The sequence below is a fragment of the Crinia signifera genome, chromosome 5 (genome assembly GCF_055691185.1).
Source record: "Crinia signifera chromosome 5, ASM5569118v1, whole genome shotgun sequence".
Taxonomy (NCBI): domain Eukaryota; kingdom Metazoa; phylum Chordata; class Amphibia; order Anura; family Myobatrachidae; genus Crinia; species Crinia signifera.
In genome coordinates this window covers 117,099,172-117,122,530 of record NC_139221.1, presented here as the reverse complement: position 1 = coordinate 117,122,530, position 23,359 = coordinate 117,099,172, and the positions used below count along the sequence as shown (strand labels likewise).

General features: G+C 43.5%; 1 protein-coding gene across 10 annotated transcripts in view; it reads left to right on the top strand.

Moving 5' to 3' along the window:
• Positions 1–23,359, top strand: part of PHACTR1 (phosphatase and actin regulator 1) — a 320,938-nt gene that overhangs the window by 246,054 nt on the left and 51,525 nt on the right. For all 10 annotated transcript variants that reach the window (XM_083187909.1, XM_083187905.1, XM_083187902.1 and 7 more), the window contains one exon: positions 14,741–14,821. In XM_083187909.1, coding sequence (XP_083044035.1) covers positions 14,741–14,821 — 81 coding nt within the window. The remainder of the gene's footprint in view (positions 1–14,740; positions 14,822–23,359) is intronic.

The window sequence follows — 23,359 nt, the reverse complement described above, 5'->3', positions numbered from 1 at the left end:
ATACCGCTTGGTGCCTCTTTAGACACTGAAATACCTCTCAGTGCCTCTTTAGACACTGAATCACCTCTTGGTGCATCTTTAGATGCTGAAATACCACTTGGTGCATATTTCATATACTCCCTGTCTTCCCCCATTTTTTCCCCTCCGTACAACATGCCTAACCTTAACCCTCCCAGTTAGCGCCTAAACCTGACCCTACCTTATTGCAGACTGACCTTAATCTTCTCCCCCCATAGCCTAAACCTGCTTAGTGTTTAACCCTAACTTTTCCTTCCCGCAGCCTGACCCTAACACTTCCCCCTGATGTCTAACACTAAGTCACCCCCTACTGCCTAAACCTGACCCCCCCCCCCCCTTATTTCTAGGGCCTAAACCTAACCTGCTCCGGCTTACTTATGATCAGGATGCTGGCAGTCGGGATTCTGGAGTCGGCATTGAGACCGATGGCTGGTTTCCAGCATCCCATATATTGCTTCTTTTTGGAAAACCTAAATTTAATAGGATGAAGATTCAGAAAGTGAGAGATTTGGTAAGAAATCTCCAGTCTTTTTAAAGCGGCAATCATTTACACTGTATAATCAAACTGGTTTCTTACCCACTGTACCTTACAAGAAAAAAATAAATGATACAAGCCACGAGCAATACTTCATCTTTACCAACTGATGCAAAGAGATTATTTTTTCTTTATTAGTTTAAAATAAACAAAATATATCTCAATATAACTCAAACAAAAAATATTTTGCACACAACAATTACTGTTTGTTGTAATGATTAATTAATTGCATATACCTTAGCATGTATTTTATTTCATGTGTGGTCTGCTTAATCCTTAATCCTTAAGCAGTGACAATGCTCCACCTGTTGTGTGGTCATTTCCCTTACACATTATGTTAGCCGCTTGCTGGCAATATTTTTAGATGTATTTGGCCATGCTGCGTCATGCTGCCTAATCATACCCTATATATAGTCTACAAAACAACTGTATCCACAAACATTAGTGGAATATGCGGACAGGTGTGTTAACAGCAACAGTCTTTTGAGCGGATGAGTTCAGAAGGTTAGTTCTCCATAACTGGGATTTGTTGTAGCAGATGTTACACAAAAAAAGGAAAAAATAAAGCGCAGTTTCTAACAAATACAGTTCATTATACGACAAATGTAGTGTATAGTAGTATGTAGTATGTACTATAATGTTTTTTCAATATAACGATCTATTCTATTTCACCCCTACTATCCAAGTATGCATGGAGTTGATTTTATATAGTGTGGCGAGCGCAGCGAGCCACCGTGCCCGAAGCGTGGCGAGTGGATGCGGTCTCACAAGAAAAACGGGAGCCCAGATATTACATAAGTACCTAATACTCAAATCTCCCTCTTTCCTGTGTCTCTGACTGTCTGATGGTGCCCACACACGGTGCGATGGTTGAATGTGTTTTTACCTTTTTAGTTCAAAATGCATCATGTGTAGTTCTCATCGTACTGTGTTTCTTTTGGCTTGCAATGCGATGCGCGCTCCCACGTAGTTCACATCGAAAGCCATAAAAGTATATAAATGTCATCTATGAAAAATGGCTATATACAGATAGAGTGTTACCTCTCTCTCTGTGTTACCGCCAGCTCGCCGTATCGCTAGAGCTGGCGGGCAGCGGGACTGGGACGTGCAGGAGTCTCACATGCTCAGGCCTCACATGTTCGCACCTCACATGCTCACGCCTCCCATTGCCGAGAATGGGGCACACAAGTGTCTTGTGCGTGCGTGCCTCATTCTGGAGTACGGCACGGGTCAGTGGACGGCGTGATGGGAGCCACACTGACAGCGGTTCCATCTGTATAGTTCCTTTATGGAGATGAATCAGTGTTGGTGCAGCTCTCACTGATGTGTCTGCTGACAGCTGGCACAGTGGACACAAGCGTAGGCAACGGGGAGAGGTGTGGTGGGGTTGGGACAAATCAGTGAACTCTGTGTTTGGGCAATGCACAGAGGGATTCCCTCCCCCACCAATCCCTCTGTGCAGTCAGTTCGGGAGATTCCACTCCAAAGTGTTCCAATGGGACCTGTTGAGCAACTGGTCCGAGTCACACGTCCATATACACAGGCTAATTCACCTTTCAGTTCGGACGAAACAGTCTCTACAGCGGTGGCTTCACTCTCCAAATCTCCTGGCGGGACGGAGATTCAGAACCCAGGACCGGTTCCTATTAATAACAGACGCCAGTCTCCAGGGCTGGGGTGCGGTGACACAAGGGGTGCAGATTCAAGGGAAATGGTCACCATGGGAAGCTCAGCTTCACATCAACAACTTAGAGCTGAGAGCGGGCTACTACGCTCTACTGCAGGCTCATTCCCTCATGGAAAATCGGGTGATTCAGGTCCAGATGGACAACGCAAAGACAGTTGCATATATAAACCGGCAAGGAGGGACAAAGAGCAGAGCCTGCATAAGAGAAGTCACCAAGATCCTCTCCTGGGCAGAGTTTCATGCAGTGGCAATATCTGCTATCTTCATCCCCGGGATGGACAACTGGAAAGCGGACTTCCTCAGTCACCACTACCTTCCCCCTGGGGAATGGGGATTACATCCCCAGGTATTTCAGAGAATTGTGGATCTGTGGGGAGTGCCGCAGATAGACCTAATGGCCTCCAGGGTCAACAAGTAGGTCGACAAGTATTGCTCGAGGACAAGAGATCCCCAGGCAGAGGCAGTGGATTCTCTGACTACAATGTGGTCGTACGATCTGGTGTACCTGTGCCCTCCTCTGCCGCAGTTGGGAAGAGTATTAAAAAGAATTCAAAGCCAAAGGGTGGAGGCAATTCTGATAGCCCCAGACTGGCCTTGAAGGGTATGGTATGCAAGTCTGCTAAACATGCTAGTAGAAGACCTGTGGCAACTGCCTCGCAGAAGGGATCTTCTGGTTCAAGGCACATTTGTCTACCAGGACTTAGGGCGGCTTCGTTTGACGGCCTGGAAGTTGAGCGGCAGATCTTAGCTCAAAAGGGATTTCATTCCTCAGTCATTACTACTATGACCGAGGCCAGGAAGTCGGTGACAGCGGCACACTATCACAAGATATGGCGTAGATACATGGCATGGTGTGAGAAGTTGAGTTTTCCGCCAGCGGACTGGAACATTTTCTGCAGTCAGGTTTAGACTTGGACCTCCATCTCGAGTCCTTAAAAGTTCAGATTTTGTCCCTTTCCATCTTCTTCCAAAAGAAGTTGGCTGCGTTTCCAGAAGTCCAGACCTTCTCACAAGGAGTACTGCGTACACAGCCCCTTTGTGCCACCAATGGCACCGTGGGACCTGGAAGTGGTTCTAGCCTTCCTTCAGTCGTCTTGGTTTGAACCTTTGGATTCAACGGAGTTGAAATACCTCACCTGGAAGACGGTGATGTTGTTGGCTTTGGTTTCGGCCAGGAGGGTGTCCGAGCTAAGCGTTCTTTCCTGTAAGAGCTTCTACCTGATATTTCATCAGGATAGGGCGCAGCTTAGGACAAGACAACAGTTCTTGCCTAAAGTTGTGTTGGCATTCCATTTGAACCAGCTGATTGTGGTGCCTTCCAGCTTAGGGCATCAGGATATCCCTGAATCCTTAGATGTGGTCAGGACCCTTAGGACTTACACCAGGAGGACTGCTCGTGTCCGTAAGACAGAGTGCCTGTTTGTGCTTTATGACACACAAAAGAAAGGCTGCCCGGCTTCCAAGCAATCAATTGCTAGGTGGCTCTGTTCCACCATACAGCAGGCCTATGGGGCAGCACATTTGTCTGTACCGGCTTCTGTGAGAGCTCACTTCACAAGAGCGGTGTGCGCATCCTGGGCGGCTGCTCGGGGTGTTTCAGCATTGCAGCTTTGTAGAGCTGCTACTTGGTCAGGTCAACATACTTTCGTCAAGTTTTACAAGTTTGACGCTTTGCCAAGGATGATACCCAGTTTGGGCAGGCGGTGTTGCAACAGGCTCCCGCCCCTTCTGGAAGCTTTCGGACATCCCCAATATATTGAGACCTCAGTATCCTATATGAATGATATTGAAAATTTTGATATCTATTGGTAAATCCTTTTCATGAAGTTCATATGGGATACTGAGCACCCACCTCAGTGCAGTGTCCTGATAGCAATTCCTTGTGATCTTGTTCCAACTGTTCTTGCAGGTTGCAAGACAGTGGGTTAAGAATTCTGCTTTGTACCCTACAGGTTGGAAACCCTGAGTTTAAGCACCTTAGTTTTGGTGACTTGTTGCTACTTACTACAGTAGTGGTTATTGTTATGTTAAAATATTACAATAACGGGATTAACTAAATTTAGTTAAGTATGTTGTTGTGATTGTTGTGGTGTGCTGTTGCGAATCTCACCACATTGCTTGTTAATGTTTAATCCTACCTCACATACGTTCATCCTTCCTTCGGGCACACTTTCCTTAACTGGCTAGTGGACGGAAAGTAGAGGGGAGGAGCCAGCACAACCAGGTTGAAGAAATGTATGTGCCTGTCTCCTGTTGGCTGACCTCTATTCCCCAATGTATTGAGAGCTCAGTATCCCATATGAACATTGTGTGTCCTCATTCTGTCGGTATTTTCGGTATTTTTGAGGTGTTAACATTTATGATATTGACATTTTACAATGTTGACATTCTGGTGTCAACATTCTAAATGTGATGGCATACCATATACATTGTAGGGAGAATAAGGCAACATTAAAGTTAAGCCTCGAATATTGATACTGCTTGTTTCCTCCTCTGAAAGTAAGTAATTTCTTTAAAACTGGATCTGAGGTTGGGAGACAAGAAGGGTGGAAAAAATTGAGTGTAATTTTCCCAGAATCGCTACATAGGGTTCTGTGGTAATGATGACTTATCTGTATAATGAAAGAAAACCACAGTAAACTTCCAGTTTAATTTACAGCTAGCAGGAAGTTTTTAATTGCAACTGGTTATACAACAATAGTTTTTCTGAAACTACTTATTCTATTCAAAAATAGATTAGGCTCAGGAAGTTTTACCTCACATAATGCAGCCGGCGAAATCTGTATAAGTGACATTACAACATAGCACATGCAGCTGACAAGAAGAAGCGTTTAAGACTTAACCCTGGGCCTTATTCTGAGTGGCACACAATCCACATGCAATGCCAGTATTTACCTACTTGAGCAGTTATTTTCAGTTATACTGAAGGTCGACATGTATCAAGGTCGACACACCTGATGGTGGACATGGAGTTAGGTCAACAGGATCATTAGGTCAGCACATGCATTAGGTTGACATGGGGGTTTTCACTTTTTTATCCCGAATGTCGACACAGTCGGCATGGCTCCCCCCCTCACCTTCGCTCCGGCGTTAGTACGCCAGAGCTCCGGAGATCCCCTGCCGCCACTTCCCCCTGCCGCCTGTCAGTCATCACACAGGCGGCAGGCTCGGGGATGTTTTGCGGCAGCTCGGGAGGACTCGGGCGCCTGAGTGCTCCCGAGTCCCCCCGAGCCGCCCCGAACATCCCCAAGCCTGCCGCCTACGTCATTCCTGCAAAATGACAGGCGGCTAGAGGCTTTTCAGAAGAGCTCCGGCGTACGATCGCCGGAGCACAGTGACAGCCGGTGGACAGGTGATTGGGGGGGCTGGGGGACGCAACGGGGGGCTCAAGAGGTGGTGCGCCAGTGGTGCACACCTGGACACCACTGGCGCATACCTGTTTCATATTTGTGGTATGCCCGGAAATTTTCCGGGACAGCCCGCTGCGGCAGCGCAGCTGAGCCCAGAAAATTTCCGGGCATACCACTCAAGGGGTTAAATGTGGTTATTTTTATTATACACTGGTGTAGCGCTGCTTTTTATGCTTATGGGATTTTCTCAGTAGCATAATTCTACTTTCCTGAAACCTATATGTATTTTTTAATTCCACATATGATTGTTTATACAGTATAACAGCAAAAGACGGCTGCAGTTTAATCTTCATTGCTTTTCTATAAATAAATGAAATATGTGATTGATAACAGAAGGTTCTACCTGGGCATCTGTAACATTGACCTTACATTGTTACAGGGGTTTGTGTCCTTTCTTAAAGGACACAATAGTTATTTTTTTTTATCTATATTAAAGCAGTACATTCTAATATGATTTCTTTAGGCAGTATTTTCTGTTTACACAATGTAGTATGAATTAATTTATTTTTCTAGGAAATACTGACATGTTGATATTGCTCTTAAGTGCAGGGGTTCCCAATCTTTTTTTAATCAAGGCACCCCTAGAGTATCAGAATTTTTTCACGGCACCCCTATGCCAATTTTTTTTAATTAGATTGTGTTTATATGCGATTTTTTGTGTCAGTTATGTGATAAATGACAGGGTTTGCTTCTGTTTGTACACATTTTATGATAGGCAGCCACCAGCACTGCTTTTTCAGATAAATACTTAACCATTAATAATTTTAGTTGGTCCTGGACCACCAACCCAGGGCACCCCTTCATGTGTCCCGAGGCACCCCAGGGAGCCACGGCACACAGTTTGGGAACCACTGCTTTAGTGTGTTCTTGGAGTCATTGTGCTGTAGGCTATAAGAGGCTTTGGATAATGTTCCTTACTGTAACTGCTTAGTTATGGCCAATTTGTCATAGAAACATGGAGAAAAACAGGCACTACATAGATGCAATCCTCTCGCGTGTGTTTTTTTTTTAAGATGGCCAAATAATGTACTACTGGCATTAATGTAAGCACAGAAACTGGGCAACAGGAGCTTAATGGAATGGTGTTCCACGGCTGATCAGCTGCATGCAAGACCTCAAATCACCAAGTCCAATACCAAAGGAAAGATAGAGTGGTGTAAATCACACAGACACTGGATTGCGGAGCAGTGGAAATGTGTTCTGTTGCATGACAAAACATGCTTCTCTGACAGACAGATGGCCTAGTCTGGGTTTGTTGAAGGCAGGCAGAAAGTTACCTGCCTGACTGCATTATACCAACTGTAAAGGATGGTGGAGGAGGGATAATGAATGGGTGTTTGGGTTAGGCCCTTTTCTATTCCAACATGACTGTGCCAAAGTGCACAAAACATGGACTATAAAGACATGTCCATGTGTGGATGAACTTGCCACAGAGTCTTGACATCAACCCCATCAATCACCTTTCAGATATCCTGGAAAGGAGATTGTGAGCAAGACCTTCTCCTCCAACATCATTGCATGACAGAATGAATAGGCCCATATTCCCACAGAAACAATGTACAGTCTTGTGGAAAGCCTCCAAGAAAAGTGGATGCTGTTATAGCTGCAAAAGGGGGACTAGCTCCATGTTAAAGTATTGCTGTGTACACATGGTTAGATATAACATTCGTTTGGTACTTATGTAATATCTGGGCTCCCGTTTTTCTAATGAGACCGCGTCCCCTCGCGGGGCTCGCTGCGCTCGCCAAGCTTCGGGCACGGTGGCTCGCTGCGCTCGCCACACTATATGAAATCAACTCCATGCGTAGTTGGATAGTAGGGGTATGAAAAAATGGGGTGCATTTAACATGGGAGCCCAGATAATACATAAGTACCTTCAGTTTTGACTATATAGTCAAAATGGAATTGAAATCGAATGCACACTGAATGCTTTTAGCAGAATTTGATTCAGATTCGATCCCGATGTGAGTTACCGTTTAGTGGAAATCGAAAAGTATTGCCAGGCAAGACTATATGGTAGAAATTGAATCGTATTCCACATCTAACCATGGCCCTGATTCTAGTTGACTCGCAAAGCAGTGGTCTTTCACTGCTTTGTGAGCCAACTAACGACGGACATATGTATGCCTGCCCCCGCTGGTCGCCGAATGTCCCAGCAGGCCTGCGAAATAATGTTTTGCATAAACATCCACTCACAGCCTTGCGTGGGTGACCGAAATCATTGAATGGTCGCTGACTCTTTGCTGACTTAGATTAAGGGCGCCCCACTCCAAGAACAGGGTGGGCAGCTGACATCTGGTGAAGCCGCTCTCCTTTGCATGGGGATGCCCGGTGGTTTCCTGAGTGCACCCAGTATTTTTGTTAGTACGCCCTGAAAAGGCATGCGAACGCCCCCTGCACGCCTCCTGCATGACCCCCCACTGTAAGCGCCTTGGAGACGATGCAAGTCTCCAAGGGCGCTCGCAGAGAAGATCTGCATCTTACGCATCGGAGTCGCAAATTCGCAACGTAGCGTACTGACCAGAATGAGGGCCCATGTGTACACACCTTAAGTGTTGATGTACTGATCAGGCGTCTGGATACTTTAAAAGTAAAGTAAGTAACAGGAACTTTGGAGGCAGGTTTAAAGGGGATGCAGTCGACTTGTCGACAGTAAAAACATAGCCAGTATTTAGGTCAACCACTATTGGTTGACAGGGTCAAAGGTTTACACATCAAAAAGGTTGACATATACAAAAGGTCAATATTAGGTTTTGACGATTTGTTTTTTTAAAAATGACTTGTTCATACTTTACCAACCCAGTGGACATGGAGGGGGGATACAATTGTGTCCTGAGCACAGCGAGGCACCGTGCCCAATGCATGGCGAGCCAAGTGGTAAACTAATACGTGGCCGTGTCGACATTTGTCAAAGACACTAAAATAGAAAAACCATTATGTCAACATTTTCCATGTTGACCTTTTGCTTGTGTTGACCTTTTGTCTATGTCCCTCAAATGCATTTCAACATTTTTGGTGTGTCGACATTTGGCCTGTTGACCAATAGTGGTGGACCTAATGACTGTCCACCTTTTTACTGTCAACAAGTTGACGCATACCCATTTTAAAGCTCAGGTTGCTCCTAGGCACACCATTATTGGCAGCCCCCTTCTTCACAACTGTCCACAGCCCCAGTAGTCATAGGCAGTTAAGCATAGCTGTAGATCCATCCACTAGAAGCATCAGACCGTTTTTGCATAGACCTCATAATAGTGTCACTGCCACCACTTATCTACAGCCAGCTGGTCCCAAAGCTGAAATCTCTCTGCAGACCACAGTTAGGGGGTGATTTCTGATTTGATCGCTCCCCCGCGCGTTCGACCTTCGAAATCATTCGCTGGTCGGCGATCATCGAATGAGTTCCTCCCTACACGTGTGCTGCGAATGGATGTTAATGCTAAACATCCATTTGTACGTGTGTGGTGGAACTCGGCGTGCAAGGGGGGGGGGGGGGGCAGTCGTGCGGGCAGCAGTTGTGATTAACATCCTTAGGCAAGTAACCCCAACCTGTTCTACATTTCTGCATGCAAATCACCACCTGCAAATGCTTCCACCTCCACCTAAAATATCAGCTGCTTTGAGAAAGAAAATGCCAGCTTGCTGTGCTACCATCCAGCAGGTGTCACCTATACTTGGCTTCCATGCTTTGTTGGGAATCTGCCACTATGGAATTTACAAAGTACTACTGAGGAGGGCCTTCTCACCAAACACCAATGCCAACGCAAAATACTGAACCATATTGTTTGACTATCATTGCAGTTGCCACCTCTGTTCCACCCTTAGATGATCTACACAGCCTCCTTGATGATAGCATGTGACCTAAGGCATTTTGAGGGTGTTTTATTTTCCCAATGTCTCAGACGCCTTTATGCTTAACTTTGCATATATTAAATGCCACCTTTATTCCCCAAATGTTAACAGGTTCTCCATGACTGTGTAAGATTGCAGAATAATAACTTTGTGTTGTGTTGCATTGCCCTATGGGCCTAATTCTAGTCTGATCCGACAGGGCCGCCTTCGGCCTCATTTCCGATGTTGGAGGTCTGCACATGCGCATGTGCAGACCCCCTTATCAAATGCGGAGGCGTTCGCTTTGTTGAGGAAGGGCTGGGGCAGGGGAGCACCAAGTGTTCAAAAGGTGTCCCCTTGATAATGCTGGGCATTCCCCTGGGAACTCAGGCGGGTCAATGCCTGCACGGGGTGGGTGGCTGACATCACATGACATCAGCGCCCACCTCCTTTTCGGTGATCTGCAGCACATATAAAAGTCAGTTTAGACTGACTTTTATTACTGAAGGGGAGATAAATCATTCAGTGGTCAGCGACCATCAAATTAGTTCTCTCCCCTTCATCCACTTACAAGCGAGGGTATTCGGGCGGCGCTGACCTGTTCTTTAGGCTGGGAGTGTACGCAACCTAGTAAACTGTTCTGAATCAGGCCCTAGTTGACACTTTGGGTTATCACAGTACACAGTTTTCTTTTTAGAATCCGTCCTTAAATAAAGTTTCTAAAATGGAGCTGGGTATGACTGAGGCTCTTGGACTGGTTGCAACAGGAGCGTGATGGAGATTGCTTAAGATATTGTAAAGTGGATGACAGATGAGGTGAAGGAGTAATCTTCCTACCATTTCATTCTGAACACTGAAAGCTGTTTCAAGTGTGTAAGCTGGTAGGATGGAAAAATAGCTACAGCTGCACAACCCACATTAAAGTCTTAAAATAGTAAATGAATTATTCAAATTCTCCATGGACAGAAGATCAGAGAGAACTTGCAGGGGACTTTTGTCAGTGTCTTCCTGTTATCAAAACGTTGTCGCAAGAAGTTGCCTGCAAAAGAAATATTTCCAAAATATTAAAACAACATGTTGGCTAATCATTTGTGTAAAGGTTTTGTGTCTTTGATATTTTATTGGTTCTAAGGTATTCCAATTATTTATTATTTTAAAAGTAGGTTTTCTAGAGGTCTCTTTAGACCTCTTAATGGTTTGTGTACTACTGAGATTGTTGTGCATCTGCGTATGTGCTGGACCCATTTTGCACATGTGCAGAACAGGTCCTGAGCAGCAGAGCCTGACTTAGACCTCATGGGCCCCCAGGCAAAATATCAGTTTCGGGTCCTCCTTTCCTTAAACAGTCCCTAACACTATATCTTTGCTCCTGATTCATGTCCATTACATTATTTGTCATTTTTTCTCCCTATAGTAAAACCCATTACCCATTATACCACACAATTTAATGCCCCTTACACATTATGCCACACACCATAATGCTCCTCACATATTATGCCACACACTGTAATGCCGTATACATTAAACTACACAGTAATGCCCATTACACATTATGCCAAACACTGTTATACCTCTTACACATTATGCCGCACATTGTAATGCCCATTACACAATATGCCACACACTGCTAAAATATCCTGCCACTTGACATGCCCCACGTCTAATACAGTGACATCTTTTGCTGACTGGCACTCATCCAGAACAGTGATGCATCTGAAAGTTATGCTGCTCATAGCTCGGAGCAACCCTTGCCAGAAGGAGAATGTCGGCCACCTTGATTCACAACCTGGGAGTGTGGTGCCCATGCCCCGACAGTGGTTCTGTACAGAAAGTGCTACAGTACCCCCTAAGCATGAGGCCACACCCTCTTAATATAGGTGCACGTATTTGGCCCTCTTCAACGTTGTCAAATGTTGGGTGGTATGGTAACCAACCCTAATATCCTATCCCTAATACCCCATCCCCATACTTCCAACTAAACCTAATACCCTTACCCCAAATACAACCCTAATACCCTATCACAAATACCATAAACCCAAACCCCATCTCTAACACCAATACCCTAATGGACACACTGGATGGGCCATATGGTTCTTATCTGCCATCAAATTCTATGTTTCTAAGCTACACATAATTATAGCATAGTGTGCTAAAACAGTCCTCTTAATGAGTCAATGGCATGTACAGTAACTAGATACAGCTCTGAGTGGAGGAGGTGGTGTAAATAGCTATTTATTTGTTTTAATACTCAGTGGTTTTGAAATATAACTATACTATTGGTTGCATCTTGTCACACAGCATATGTACTGACAAGTATACATATTGTAAAGAAGCATTTTGCAGTTACTCTGTAATTTACTTCCTTGGCACTCACATGCACAGTCAGGGCTTTAAATAAGGGAAGAAATAAACTGACAAAGTATTCAATGCTGGACAATATTTTCAGCACTTGGAAATATTGTCCAGCATCTATTCAAGGACAGGATTCACTGCTGCAGATTTGACTCTTTAAAAAGCTGAATCTGCGTCCACAAAAACGACCTCTAAATTTGCGAATTGGTGGCTGTTTTTTGCAGAAAAAAAACACGTATTCGCAGATTCAGCTCTTTTCTGATTTTTGGATTGTTGAAAAAGGTTGAATAGATGGAGTGATATTCCATTTATTCTGCATGAAAATGGATGATATTTACGTGGATCTAAATTATCAGGAAACATTGAATATGCCCTACAGTGCTGTCTGTAGTAAACCAAATTCAGGTTTACCTTAGCTGTGCAGAAATCCCTTAAACGCCAACATGAGACTTGTGAATAAGTGAGGCACAATATGGAGAAACCTCGGAATCAAATACTGCCAATCGCAGAGCTTCGGTGAGTGTCGCAGACCCAGGAATCATGGCATTTGGCTGAAATGGGGCAGGGCTTGATTACATCAGAGTCCACCCCGCCCCGAAGTGCATGTAGATTTCTCCTGGAAAGGAACAAGAAAAAGTAGATAAGTATGAGTTAAATTGGTCATATATACAGTCACTGAAGAATACATTGGCCTTGGATCACTGAAGTACTGTTCATGGAAAATATCATGTGATGAAGCTGTGCTTTGTGCTGCAAGCATTGCTATAGTTATTTTGAAAGACACCACACACAATCCGGTCAATCCAATTATATGCAAGTTTCCATGTACAAATTTGTATTGCCAATTCAGTTTGCAATCCAATTAGCAACTCACAAAACAATGACATTTAATTTTTGCATTTTTAAAAAAATGGTTCCAAATTTCCCCCAAAAAACTATTTTGTTGCTTAATGTGTTCAAAGCATGTTTGTGTATTTGTATGTAAGTAAATAAAAACAAAAGTTCACTTTTTAGAATTTTTCATCTTTTTAAAAAATCTTGACGGTACTTGTTTCCTAGCACGGCCACACCGATTTACATCGGGGTGGTCGTGTCGGAAAAATCGGGTCGATCGCATCGCATGCGATTTGGTCGCATGCGATGCGATCGACGCGACCGACCCGATTTTTTGATTGAATGAAATGTAAATCGGGTCCCTGGGACCCGATTTTAAATTGGATTCAATGTAAAATATTCCCTAGCCCCCCAAATTTAACGACGTAAACCCCACCCCACGATAGACGCCAACCCAAAGCGTGGCGAGCGCAGCGAGCCCGCGAGGGGCGGCGGTGCACGTCCTCCGACCTTTTCATTCCCCTACTATCCACGTCGGCGTGGAGTTGAAAATAGAATAGTGTGGCGAGCCCCGCGAGGGGACGCGTATACCTGTGAAGTTATACGCGTCGCCTCGCGGGGCGCGCTGCGCTCGCCACGCTTCGGGCTCGGTGGCTCGCTGCGCTCGCCACACTATTCTATTCTCAACTCCACGCCGACGTGGATAGTAGGGGAATGAAAAGGTCGGAGGACATGCACCGCCGCCCCTCGCGGGCTCGCTGCGCTCGCCACGCTTCGGGTTGGCGTCTATCGTGGGGTGACGACGGGGACATCTATAATGTGAAATGGGTCATATTGGCCCATTTCACATTTTTCACATTTTTTTAAAGGTGAGATGGACTTAATCAAGTCCATCTCATCTTGTGCCATTATAATGGCACAAGACCGACGCGATCCTCCCGATTTCAATGTTAAAAAATATTTTAACATTGAAGCCTATGGCAAAATCGGGGGCATCGCGTCGGTCACGTCGGGACCAATGTTAATGGTCCCGACCGACGCGATGCCCCCGATTTTGAACCTTTGCCGGCAAAATGGACCTGATTTCAAAGGAAATCGGGTCCATCGTGTGGATCGTGTACCTTAACTTAAAGGTACACGATCCACACGATTGTGGCCGTGCTAGGAAACAAGTACCATCTTGACAAATCAGCCATTTAGCCTTCTGTATGATTCTGAAAACTAAATTGGCGTTTTTTTGGATGGTCCAGGAAGGTCATCTCACTTTTTCATGCACTTTTCTCACCTTGCATATGGCTGACAATTCGCAAACCCCTGCTGCGAGCACCATGAATAGGCATTTTTAATTGGATTAGAAAATTCTCAGGAGTGTGCATTAGTGTGAATTCTAGTTTCACAAAACAACTGAAAACTCACACCTAATTGGATTACCCACAATTTATTCAATAAAAATGCAATTCATCTAGTTCTTCCAGGGTTTGCCATAGTGCCACAGTACTTTTAGCTGTGGTCCACTGGCTATTCCATAAGGAACCCCCGCTGTAAGTGAACTACACCACTATACTTCTACAACTGTTGACACTAATTTCCCCATGACATGGAACCATGCCTGCCAGACTGCAGCAAAGCCTCTGGCTATAGCCATTAAACATACATAGTAATCCAAAGCAGTGAATGCATTTAACAAACATTAAATAATGTAATAGATGGGCAAGTAGTTTAGGTAGAGGTTTCTTTGTTACTGTACTAGGATGTTAAATTCTGTTGCTTTGCAAGTTCTTTCTCTATACCTATACTTCATCTCATTTACCTGTAGTAAATTGTTAATTCTACTTAGTTGAAGTACATGATTGAAAGACCTTATCTTGATCGTTAATGAACATTTGAAGTTTATGAATTGATTTTGAAACAAAGGTATAAGAGTTAACCATTTGCTGGCTATGTATCTATATCTATGACGTTTTGTCATCCATTATGTTTTGACTACTGTTCTTACATTTTATGTTCTTGTTACGATGAACTGATTTATCATGTGTTTGCTTTACCCTAAATCTTCTGTGCTTTTTTTCATCATAGCACTGGAGAGAAAGATCTCAATGAGACAGAGCAGAGAGGAGCTCATCAAGAGGGGTGTCTTAAAGGAAATCTACGACAAAGGTAAAATGTATGCTATATATTATAGCCACTAACATTGCTAAATGTCAGGTAGCAGGTGTATTCCCGTTGGCATATGCCTTGGGTCATTGCCCAGAACAGATTTACCTATTGATTAATTGTGCCTAGGCCTCGGTGTGCCACAATACCTAGAAACTTGTAAATTATTCTGGAACAGCTGTTGCTAAAGTCAGAATAGTAATATAGAATTTGGTCATAAAGAAGATACATAGTCCTTGTAAAACCATTAGATTGTATACAAAATGTTCCAATTTGGGGGCACAGTCACCATTTTGTTCATTAGCCCGTCCTTCTAAAGCCCCATACATACTAGCTGATATATTGATATGACCGATAATAATAGTGTTAACAATTGTTTATATCGGCTACTATGTCAACTTTTTAGCTATATTAATTGATTTCACCCCATAACGAGCAATCTTTCATCCCTAGCTATCAACAGCCTCCAAGCAGAGTAGATGCATATTGGGGCACAAATACAGTCATCACTGAAAACGAGAAAAACTCTTCACACCCTCTACTCAAAGTGCAGGTAGCCTGTAAGACTGGCACCTTAGGCCGGTTACACTCTACACTGATATCTGGCTGTTTTGTCGTGGAACGGTAAATCAGGCATATTGGGCAGTGTTTGGCTGATTTGAATGTACCTGCCATTGTTAGTGATGCCTTCTGGTTGGCCCCACTGCCGGGTTAACCAGAAGACATCTCTAAGGATGGCATGCTACGAATGCCACAGGAAATTCTCTGGGATACACATCGTTCTGATGTGCAGCTGGCTTAATTGCGCATTTTCATGATGTACATCAAGACATGTTCTCAAGTTAAACAATTATAATGTAACTAGGGGGTTGTTTAAGCTTTATATGGAAGCAAACATAAACTAGACTTTAAATAAGAAAGGTAGTATGGATTAGTTACATGTATTTTAGGGATCTGTGGTCTCTTTAAGCATGATCACAGAGAGACCTATAAAAATTAAAATTTCTGTCCTTCAAATGTTATAATTGATCAAGTAGGTCAGGGAGCTGGGGATTATGTATCTTCATTTATTTTCTAATGCGCCTGTTAAATAAGATAATTCTCACTGAAACGAGTCACTACGTTTTTGCCCTGCAGCCTTTCTAACAGATTTGTTAAGTAATATTTTGTGCTAATATATTATGTTGCAGCTCATACTAAGAGATAGGATCTATGCTGACATGTTGTGCTGTGTAATATCATTTTCCATGCAGAGCAAATTGAAGTGTTCAATTCCCGCCTGGACTCTTTTCTCAGGGAAAACTCTGCACACACTGTCCTTAAATTGCTCTAGAATATATTCAGATTATATTTAGTCTGGCCCAGCAATGCAATGGGCACTATTAGTCATGGTTATTCATTATAGTTATTGCTATTTTCTTCAATGGCATATAATAACTTAAACATTTGGTACTGTGGGCCTAACTCAGCACCTGTCACTGCGAAGAAGTCATTCGCTACTTAGCGAGTGGCATAATGCCGCTCGGCCGAACGTTTGCCGCCTCCTCTCCGCCGCCAGTGAAGCACACATCCTCTCGGTAAAATGAAAGGAATGTATCCGAGAACACATCCCCTCACATGCAACCGAAAAAGAGAGAAATCGTTTCATGGTCGCCGACCATCGAATGATTCCCTTACCCTTTGGAGATAAAAGTCAGTCTAAACTTAGTTTTTATTTCCTTCGGAATCCGCCGAAGGGGGGACGGGTGCCAACATCATGTGACAGTCTCCCAGGGGAGCCCCAGAGTTTTCATGGGGATGTCCAGAGATTGGCTGGTGAAAAAGTACCAGGCTCTTTATCACTACTCCTCCCTTAGAACAGCTTCATACATCTACCCCTGTGTTCTTTGTAATTATATTCATACAGATGGAGCGCCTGTCATTCGCAGGGGCTGGAGATAGAATTGCCAGCATACATTCCCCGTCAGCCGTTAGAAGGGGGAGCACGAGGCACTCGCACACCCTGTTCAAATGGAGCTCCCCGCTCCCGTCTGATGCCTCCCCGGTCCCCATCGCCGGTCCCCACCACACCCCGAACACCCACTAACCCTGCCAGTCTCCCTGAAGTACAGACGGGCAGGGTCCCACCACCCAGCTGCCAACTGACTGGGACACGCGTGCATGTGAGACGCTCACGTGTCCCAGTCTAATGGAGTCCCTCTTTGCCAGCGCTCGTCAGCAGGGACATTCTGGCGAGCGTGGCAATGAAAGAGAGGGGCTCCATCTGTATGCCAGTCCCAGGCATATTTAAATTGCACTACTGTCCTCGCCTTTACCACCTCTAACAGGAGGCTATTCCTCTTATTCACTAGCCTTTCTGTAGTCATGTTTCCTCATATTTGCCCTGAATCCTACCTTCAGTTTCATTGCATATCTCAATGTCAATATTTAAACCATGTCAACATTTCATCAGTGTTAACATGGTGATTTATAAAACACTATAAAAAAAAGTCTACAGAAAACACCATAATATAAACCTACTACCTACTAAGTATTGGACTAATACAGAGTTGTGGAGCTGCACATGAGATCTACACACAGGCATTAGTAACTGATACGTGCTGAAATGCATCACATACTAAATGTCATACAGGTTGAGTATCCCTTATCCAGATACAAATATATGTTATCCAAATTGTTGCAAAAACATAGTTTACGAAATGTACTTTTTTTTTCTCTAAAAGCACTACTGGGTACAACTTTAACTGGCACTACTGGGTACATGATGTAACTGGCACTACTGAGGACATCTGTAACGCACTACTGGGGACATGATATGTAACTGGCACTACTGGGTACATGATGTAACTGGCACTACTGAGGACATCTGTAACGCACTACTGGGGACATGATATGTAACTGGCACTACTGGGTACATGATGTAACTGGCACTACTGAGGACATCTGTAACGCACTACTGGGGACATGATATGTAACTGGCACTACTGGGGACATGATATGAAACTGGCGCTACTGTGGACATATGTAACTGGCACTACTGGGGACATGATATGAAACTGGCGCTACTGAGGACATCTGTGACTGGCACTGCTGGGTACATGATATGTAACTGGCACTACTGGGGGCATCTGTAACTATAGTACAAAAACTTTCATGTTAAGAAACCTTGTTTCATGCAGAAGTAACATTTGTGTGTATTTCATGTGTTTGATTTGTTTATACTACATAAATGCACTTTGTGTTGACACATGGGTCACGTCCTCAAGATACCTCTTTGAAATATAAAAACATTCCGAAATACGGAATAATTCGTTATCCAAAATGCTTGCTTCTGGTCCTGAGTATTTTGGATAAGGGATACTCAACCTGTATTATATTACTTTTAAAACCACTGTCAATAGATATAGGAGAAATCAAAATAGAGGGACACATTATTCCTTTGAATGGCAGCTCAGGGAACTGCCCCAATCAACAATAAATACATAAATTATAATGAATGATTGTAAGTGGAAGAAAACATTAAATGTAAAACGTTAAAATGAATAATTCTTAGGAAATATACAAAAATTATCTTAGTTTATGTGATTTGCTCTAAAGAAAAAAAATGATGACGCTATCTTTTTTATAGTAAGAAACACACTAATGAATTTTCTAAATGTATTCTTAGCATAAGTTAACAACTGTGAAATGTGAAAGTTGTGTCATTCATTACGGGTCACATCATCTCCAGTCATGTTATACAGTACTATACAGCACCAGAAATATGCAGCCCTCAATATAAGTATGAAGCTAGAAACTAGGTTCAATAATAAACCTTAATTTATATAAATACCATGCAGAGTATATGCAGCTCCTACTATGCATATACCTAGATTTGGAAATAACAAGAGTATATTAAAGCAAAAGTATATTTTATCATAAACTTTAAGATGGAGAAAAATAAGGTTTATAAAAAGACATACTTTTGCCTTTACTGTATTTAAAATTACAGGGAAATATGATAAATGGTATCAGTGCTGTAGTAAATATGCCCATTCCAGTGGTATGGAAGAAAATGAACCCCAGTTTGTCACACAGTGTTAACATCCATCGTTAAGCCTTTGTTTTGTTTTGGATGACTCAATGCTCAAAGTCTCGTCTATCCGGACAAAAAAAGGAAGCTATTTATTGAAGCATGGTCTGTAAGCAAACATCTTTCTGGGCGCTTTGTATTCTGGAATTATAAATAGCAACTACACAAGACGATTGATTGCTTTTGCGAAGATTTCACTATGGGAGAATACATCTTATAGTATTGTTATTCATAAACCCTCCAGTGTATCATTTCTTTGCACTTTTCTCCATGGTATCATCTCTCTATGGGCCTTATTCTGATCGGTGCGGCCCGATCAGAATATGCGGCCGCGACCGTGCAGGCGAATCCCCGCCTTCCATACGGATCGCCACCTGCCGTCCGTACGCGGATATGTGGCGATCCGCATGAAATTGGACGGGGATACGCCTCCTCCGTCTTGGGAGCAGCCCCTGCATTCGATGGTCGCCGAACATCGAATGCAGGGCCGCACGCTCCACCAGGTCCCGCCACACAAGACCACACGGACACTTGTCCGTGTGAAATCATGTATGGGGGCGGGCAGCTGACATCCGGCGATGTCAGATGCCCGCCCCGTACCCACGCGTCACGGCCTCATTACCATGCATACGCCCCGCGTTTGCATGGGAACGCCCATGAAACGCGGGGCGTATGTATAGGGTAATGAGGCTAAGTAGCCCCTCACGCCCCTCTACGCCCCCTGTGCGGCGTATAAAGAATCTGTGCGGCGAAATCGCCTGCACATGCGCAGAGTGACCTCTGCACATGCGCAGACGATCAACATCGGCGGTCCGTCCGCATGCGGGAATATCCGCACCGATCAGAATAAGGCCCTATGTGTGAAAGACTGGTACAGCTTTTTTTTTATAATCTAATCTACATAGCTCCTCTCATTTCCACCATACGAAGATCCAGGAAGACATTTAACCAACATTGTTCTTGTGTGCGGGTGTTAGTCTGACACACATGGCTGGGAGTTTAATATCCAGAGGTTTGGAGGGTAAAATCTACAATCTTTAGAGATGAGCAGTGAAATATGTCTGGCACAAATCAAATAAAACTGTTGCGATGTTGAAGGAAATGTGAGATATTTTTTTTCCAGATTGGCCAATTTTAAACTACTCTAGCCATGGGGCCTGAGTCACATATGGATGCAATGTAGATTTTGCACACAGTTTAGCTAATTTTTTGCCAGTGCATATGTATTACAGTTGTACTGAATATATGCTGTGATGGTCTTGTAACAATGGCCATTACTCACTACTTATTCTTCTAAATATCTCTGCTGCTTTTGATACTTATGATCATTCTCTACTCATACTGTATAAACACTACAATCAGTAGGTCTTCAAGACACTGCCCTCACTTGGTTCCTATACTACCTATCTAATCACTCCTTCAGTGTCCACTTCTCTGATTCCACCTCCTCTTCTCTACCTCTATTAGTTCAAGTACCACACAGCTTGGTCTTAGGTCCTCTGCTTTTATCAATCTATACCTCATCTCTTGGTAAACTAATTAGTTATTTTGGATTTCAGTGTCATCTGTATGCATATAATACTTCAATCTACCTATCCTATCCAGACTTGTCACCTTCTGTATTGGTCATGTAACATGCATCTAAAAAACTTTATCCAAGATACTGCCAAAACTCTAATCCATGCTCTCATTATCTCCCACATTAATTATTGCAATAGTCTCCTTACTGATCTTCCCAAGAAGAGACTTTCACCACTACAATCCATCCTGTATGCAGTTGCAAGGATAATCTTCTCTCATTGACTCCATTGGTTACCTGTATTCTATCGTATTTAATATAAAATACTTTTACTCACACATAAGGCCATCAACCAAACTACACAAATGTACATCTCTTCGCTTATTTAAAAATATCACCCAACCCGACCTCTCTGCTCATCTCAAGACCTACGTCTCTTATCAACGCGTATTACTCACTCCCATGCATGATTGCAGGACTTTCTTCGGGCTGCACCCACTCTGTGAAATGCCCTACCAGGCGGAATAAGACTCTTTCTAGCACACAAAAGAAAGAAAGTAGCTGTGTTTTTATTCATTTTTTTATTATTATTTCTACACTTATAGCCCTTTCACACGCATCCTTGACCCAGGTTATTGCCAGGTTGATGACATACCAACTCAGGTCGAGGTGTGGTATGAAAGCACCAAAACCTATAACCCGGTTCAAGCAATCCGGCAATTCGACCCAGGTTAAACCCAGGTTGCCTTTTCTGTGCAATGGGTGACCTGGGTTAAGTGTGAATGCGCCGGACCCGATCACTGCTTGGTCATATCCCAGGTCCAACTTAGCATTGCGATCTGAAAGGGGAATTATAGCTTTATGTGCAGGCTTCCCCATCACCTATCTTGCATAAATCATTGTTTTGTGTGCTAAGTTTTCTTGCGGTATAAAGTGACACTGATTTTAATGTTTGAATACATTTGAATAAATGGGCATGATTTTCACAGTTATGATGAACAAATCTTCATTAGTATCTTAATAGTCATCACTATCAGGTTTTACAAAGATAACATTCCTTCAGGAGGCTGGATTTGTGACTTTTCAGCAGCCATATTTGCCTCAACTTGAGACTAGATTCCCAGAACATGCCCGTTCTGTACTTTGGTGTGACTGCATACTCAATGGTGCCCATGGTCACACCAATTCAAGCACTGTTAGGAAAAGGCAGGCAAGCAGAGTTATAAAAATTGCAATTTTAGCAATTTTAAAATGCGTTGACGACGTCTAAATAAGGCCCCATGTGATCAGCTGGAGTATTAGAGGAAAATGTATATAACAACTAACAGACTTTTATTCATCTTTTACATGTCATAACAGGTAGACCACAATACTAAATGAAGTCAGACAGATGTCTCCTGAGACATTTTGGAAGTGTGTGGCTTGGCATTGCTTTAGTGTGTGCAGTGGCGTAACTAAGTTTTGGGCGCCCCCCCCCGCCGCGCACCCCCAATCCCCCGCCGCCCATGCAAACCCCCCCCCCCCAATCCCCTGCAGCCTTACCTATCGCGCTGGTCCCGGCGGCTCCGTTCTTCTTCTGCTGAGCGGGGGCTGCGGTGCTATAGTTACGCCGCTGAGTGTGTGGCTTGACATTGCTGTGGCATAAATAAGCTGGTTTAAAGGGCTGGTATAAAGTGCATATTTTGGTTTCTTCCTAGCTCATCAAGAAATCATTAGTGCATTCTGGTCATTAGTTTTTCAAAAAGTAACATATAATTTGTTTGACTAAATAAGTGTTTTGCATCGTCATCTTACATTGGATAATATGATCAATTGTATAAAAGGCCATACATTGAAGATTCATTTGTTTGAATCCTAATTCACACTCCCACATCCACAGATAACTCCAGTCTCTACAAGAGTAATGCTCTCCAGAAACGAGGAATTATGGGAAATATTCTGGACATGTGTTATCATTTCTGTGTAAGCTGTCACGTTCCATAGGAAACCTGTCACTCTCCAGATGTTGCCTGTGGCTGGCATGACATGCTGGAACTTAAACTTCCACAACAGCTTGAGGCTGTGATTGCCTTCTTATCTACATTGTTGTCCTTCCTAGTCTTTCACACAGATTGTTTGCTGATTGTAGTAGGAAAGATGATGCAAATGTATTTCCATAAAAACAATGGCGTATTACCATGTAAAGTGCAGGATGAGCAAAAGATGCAACATTATAAATCACTCACCAGGATAAGAGCTCAAATTATTCTGTATTGGAAATTGTAATTCTGTACCTGTTCTCGTGTAATCATACATAATAATGCATCATTCACATAACTACCGCATCGCTGCAGTGTGTTTATGTTCCAAAAAAATATTTTTAAGTTGTTATATGACTGAGGTCAAAGTAGACATATGTTTAGAAGATCATTTACATTTTAATGCAGTTCAACAAGTTAATGTAAGAAACATAATTGTTCTTAACAGGAGTTGACTGGGAACTTAGAGTAAAACATTGCACATTCTGTATAACCTCCTCCTGTGTCAGTAGATAGGGTTAAATTAGCAAGGCACTGCATGTAGGGGTGAAATTGGGCAGTATGATGTAGGCCAACTTCTTGAAACTTGAAATACTGCCACCTGCCCAAAAAAGGTCCATGGCCCCATGTCAGTGGGAGTGGCTTTGCAGGAAATACCACAGTTATGAATACTATGTGAGCTGTCAGACAAGCCCCCAGTCCCCCCCTCCATGGAATAGAGCAGTGGTTCTCAAACTCGGTCCTCATGACCCCACACAGCTCACGTTTTCCAGGTCACCCGACAGGTGCACTCATTACTGACTGACACATTTTAAAAGATCCACAGGTGGAGCTAATTATTTCACTTGATTCTGTGATGAGACCTACAAACCATGCACTGTGTGGGGTCCCGAGGACCGACTTTGAGAACCTGTGGAATAGAGCATATGCAC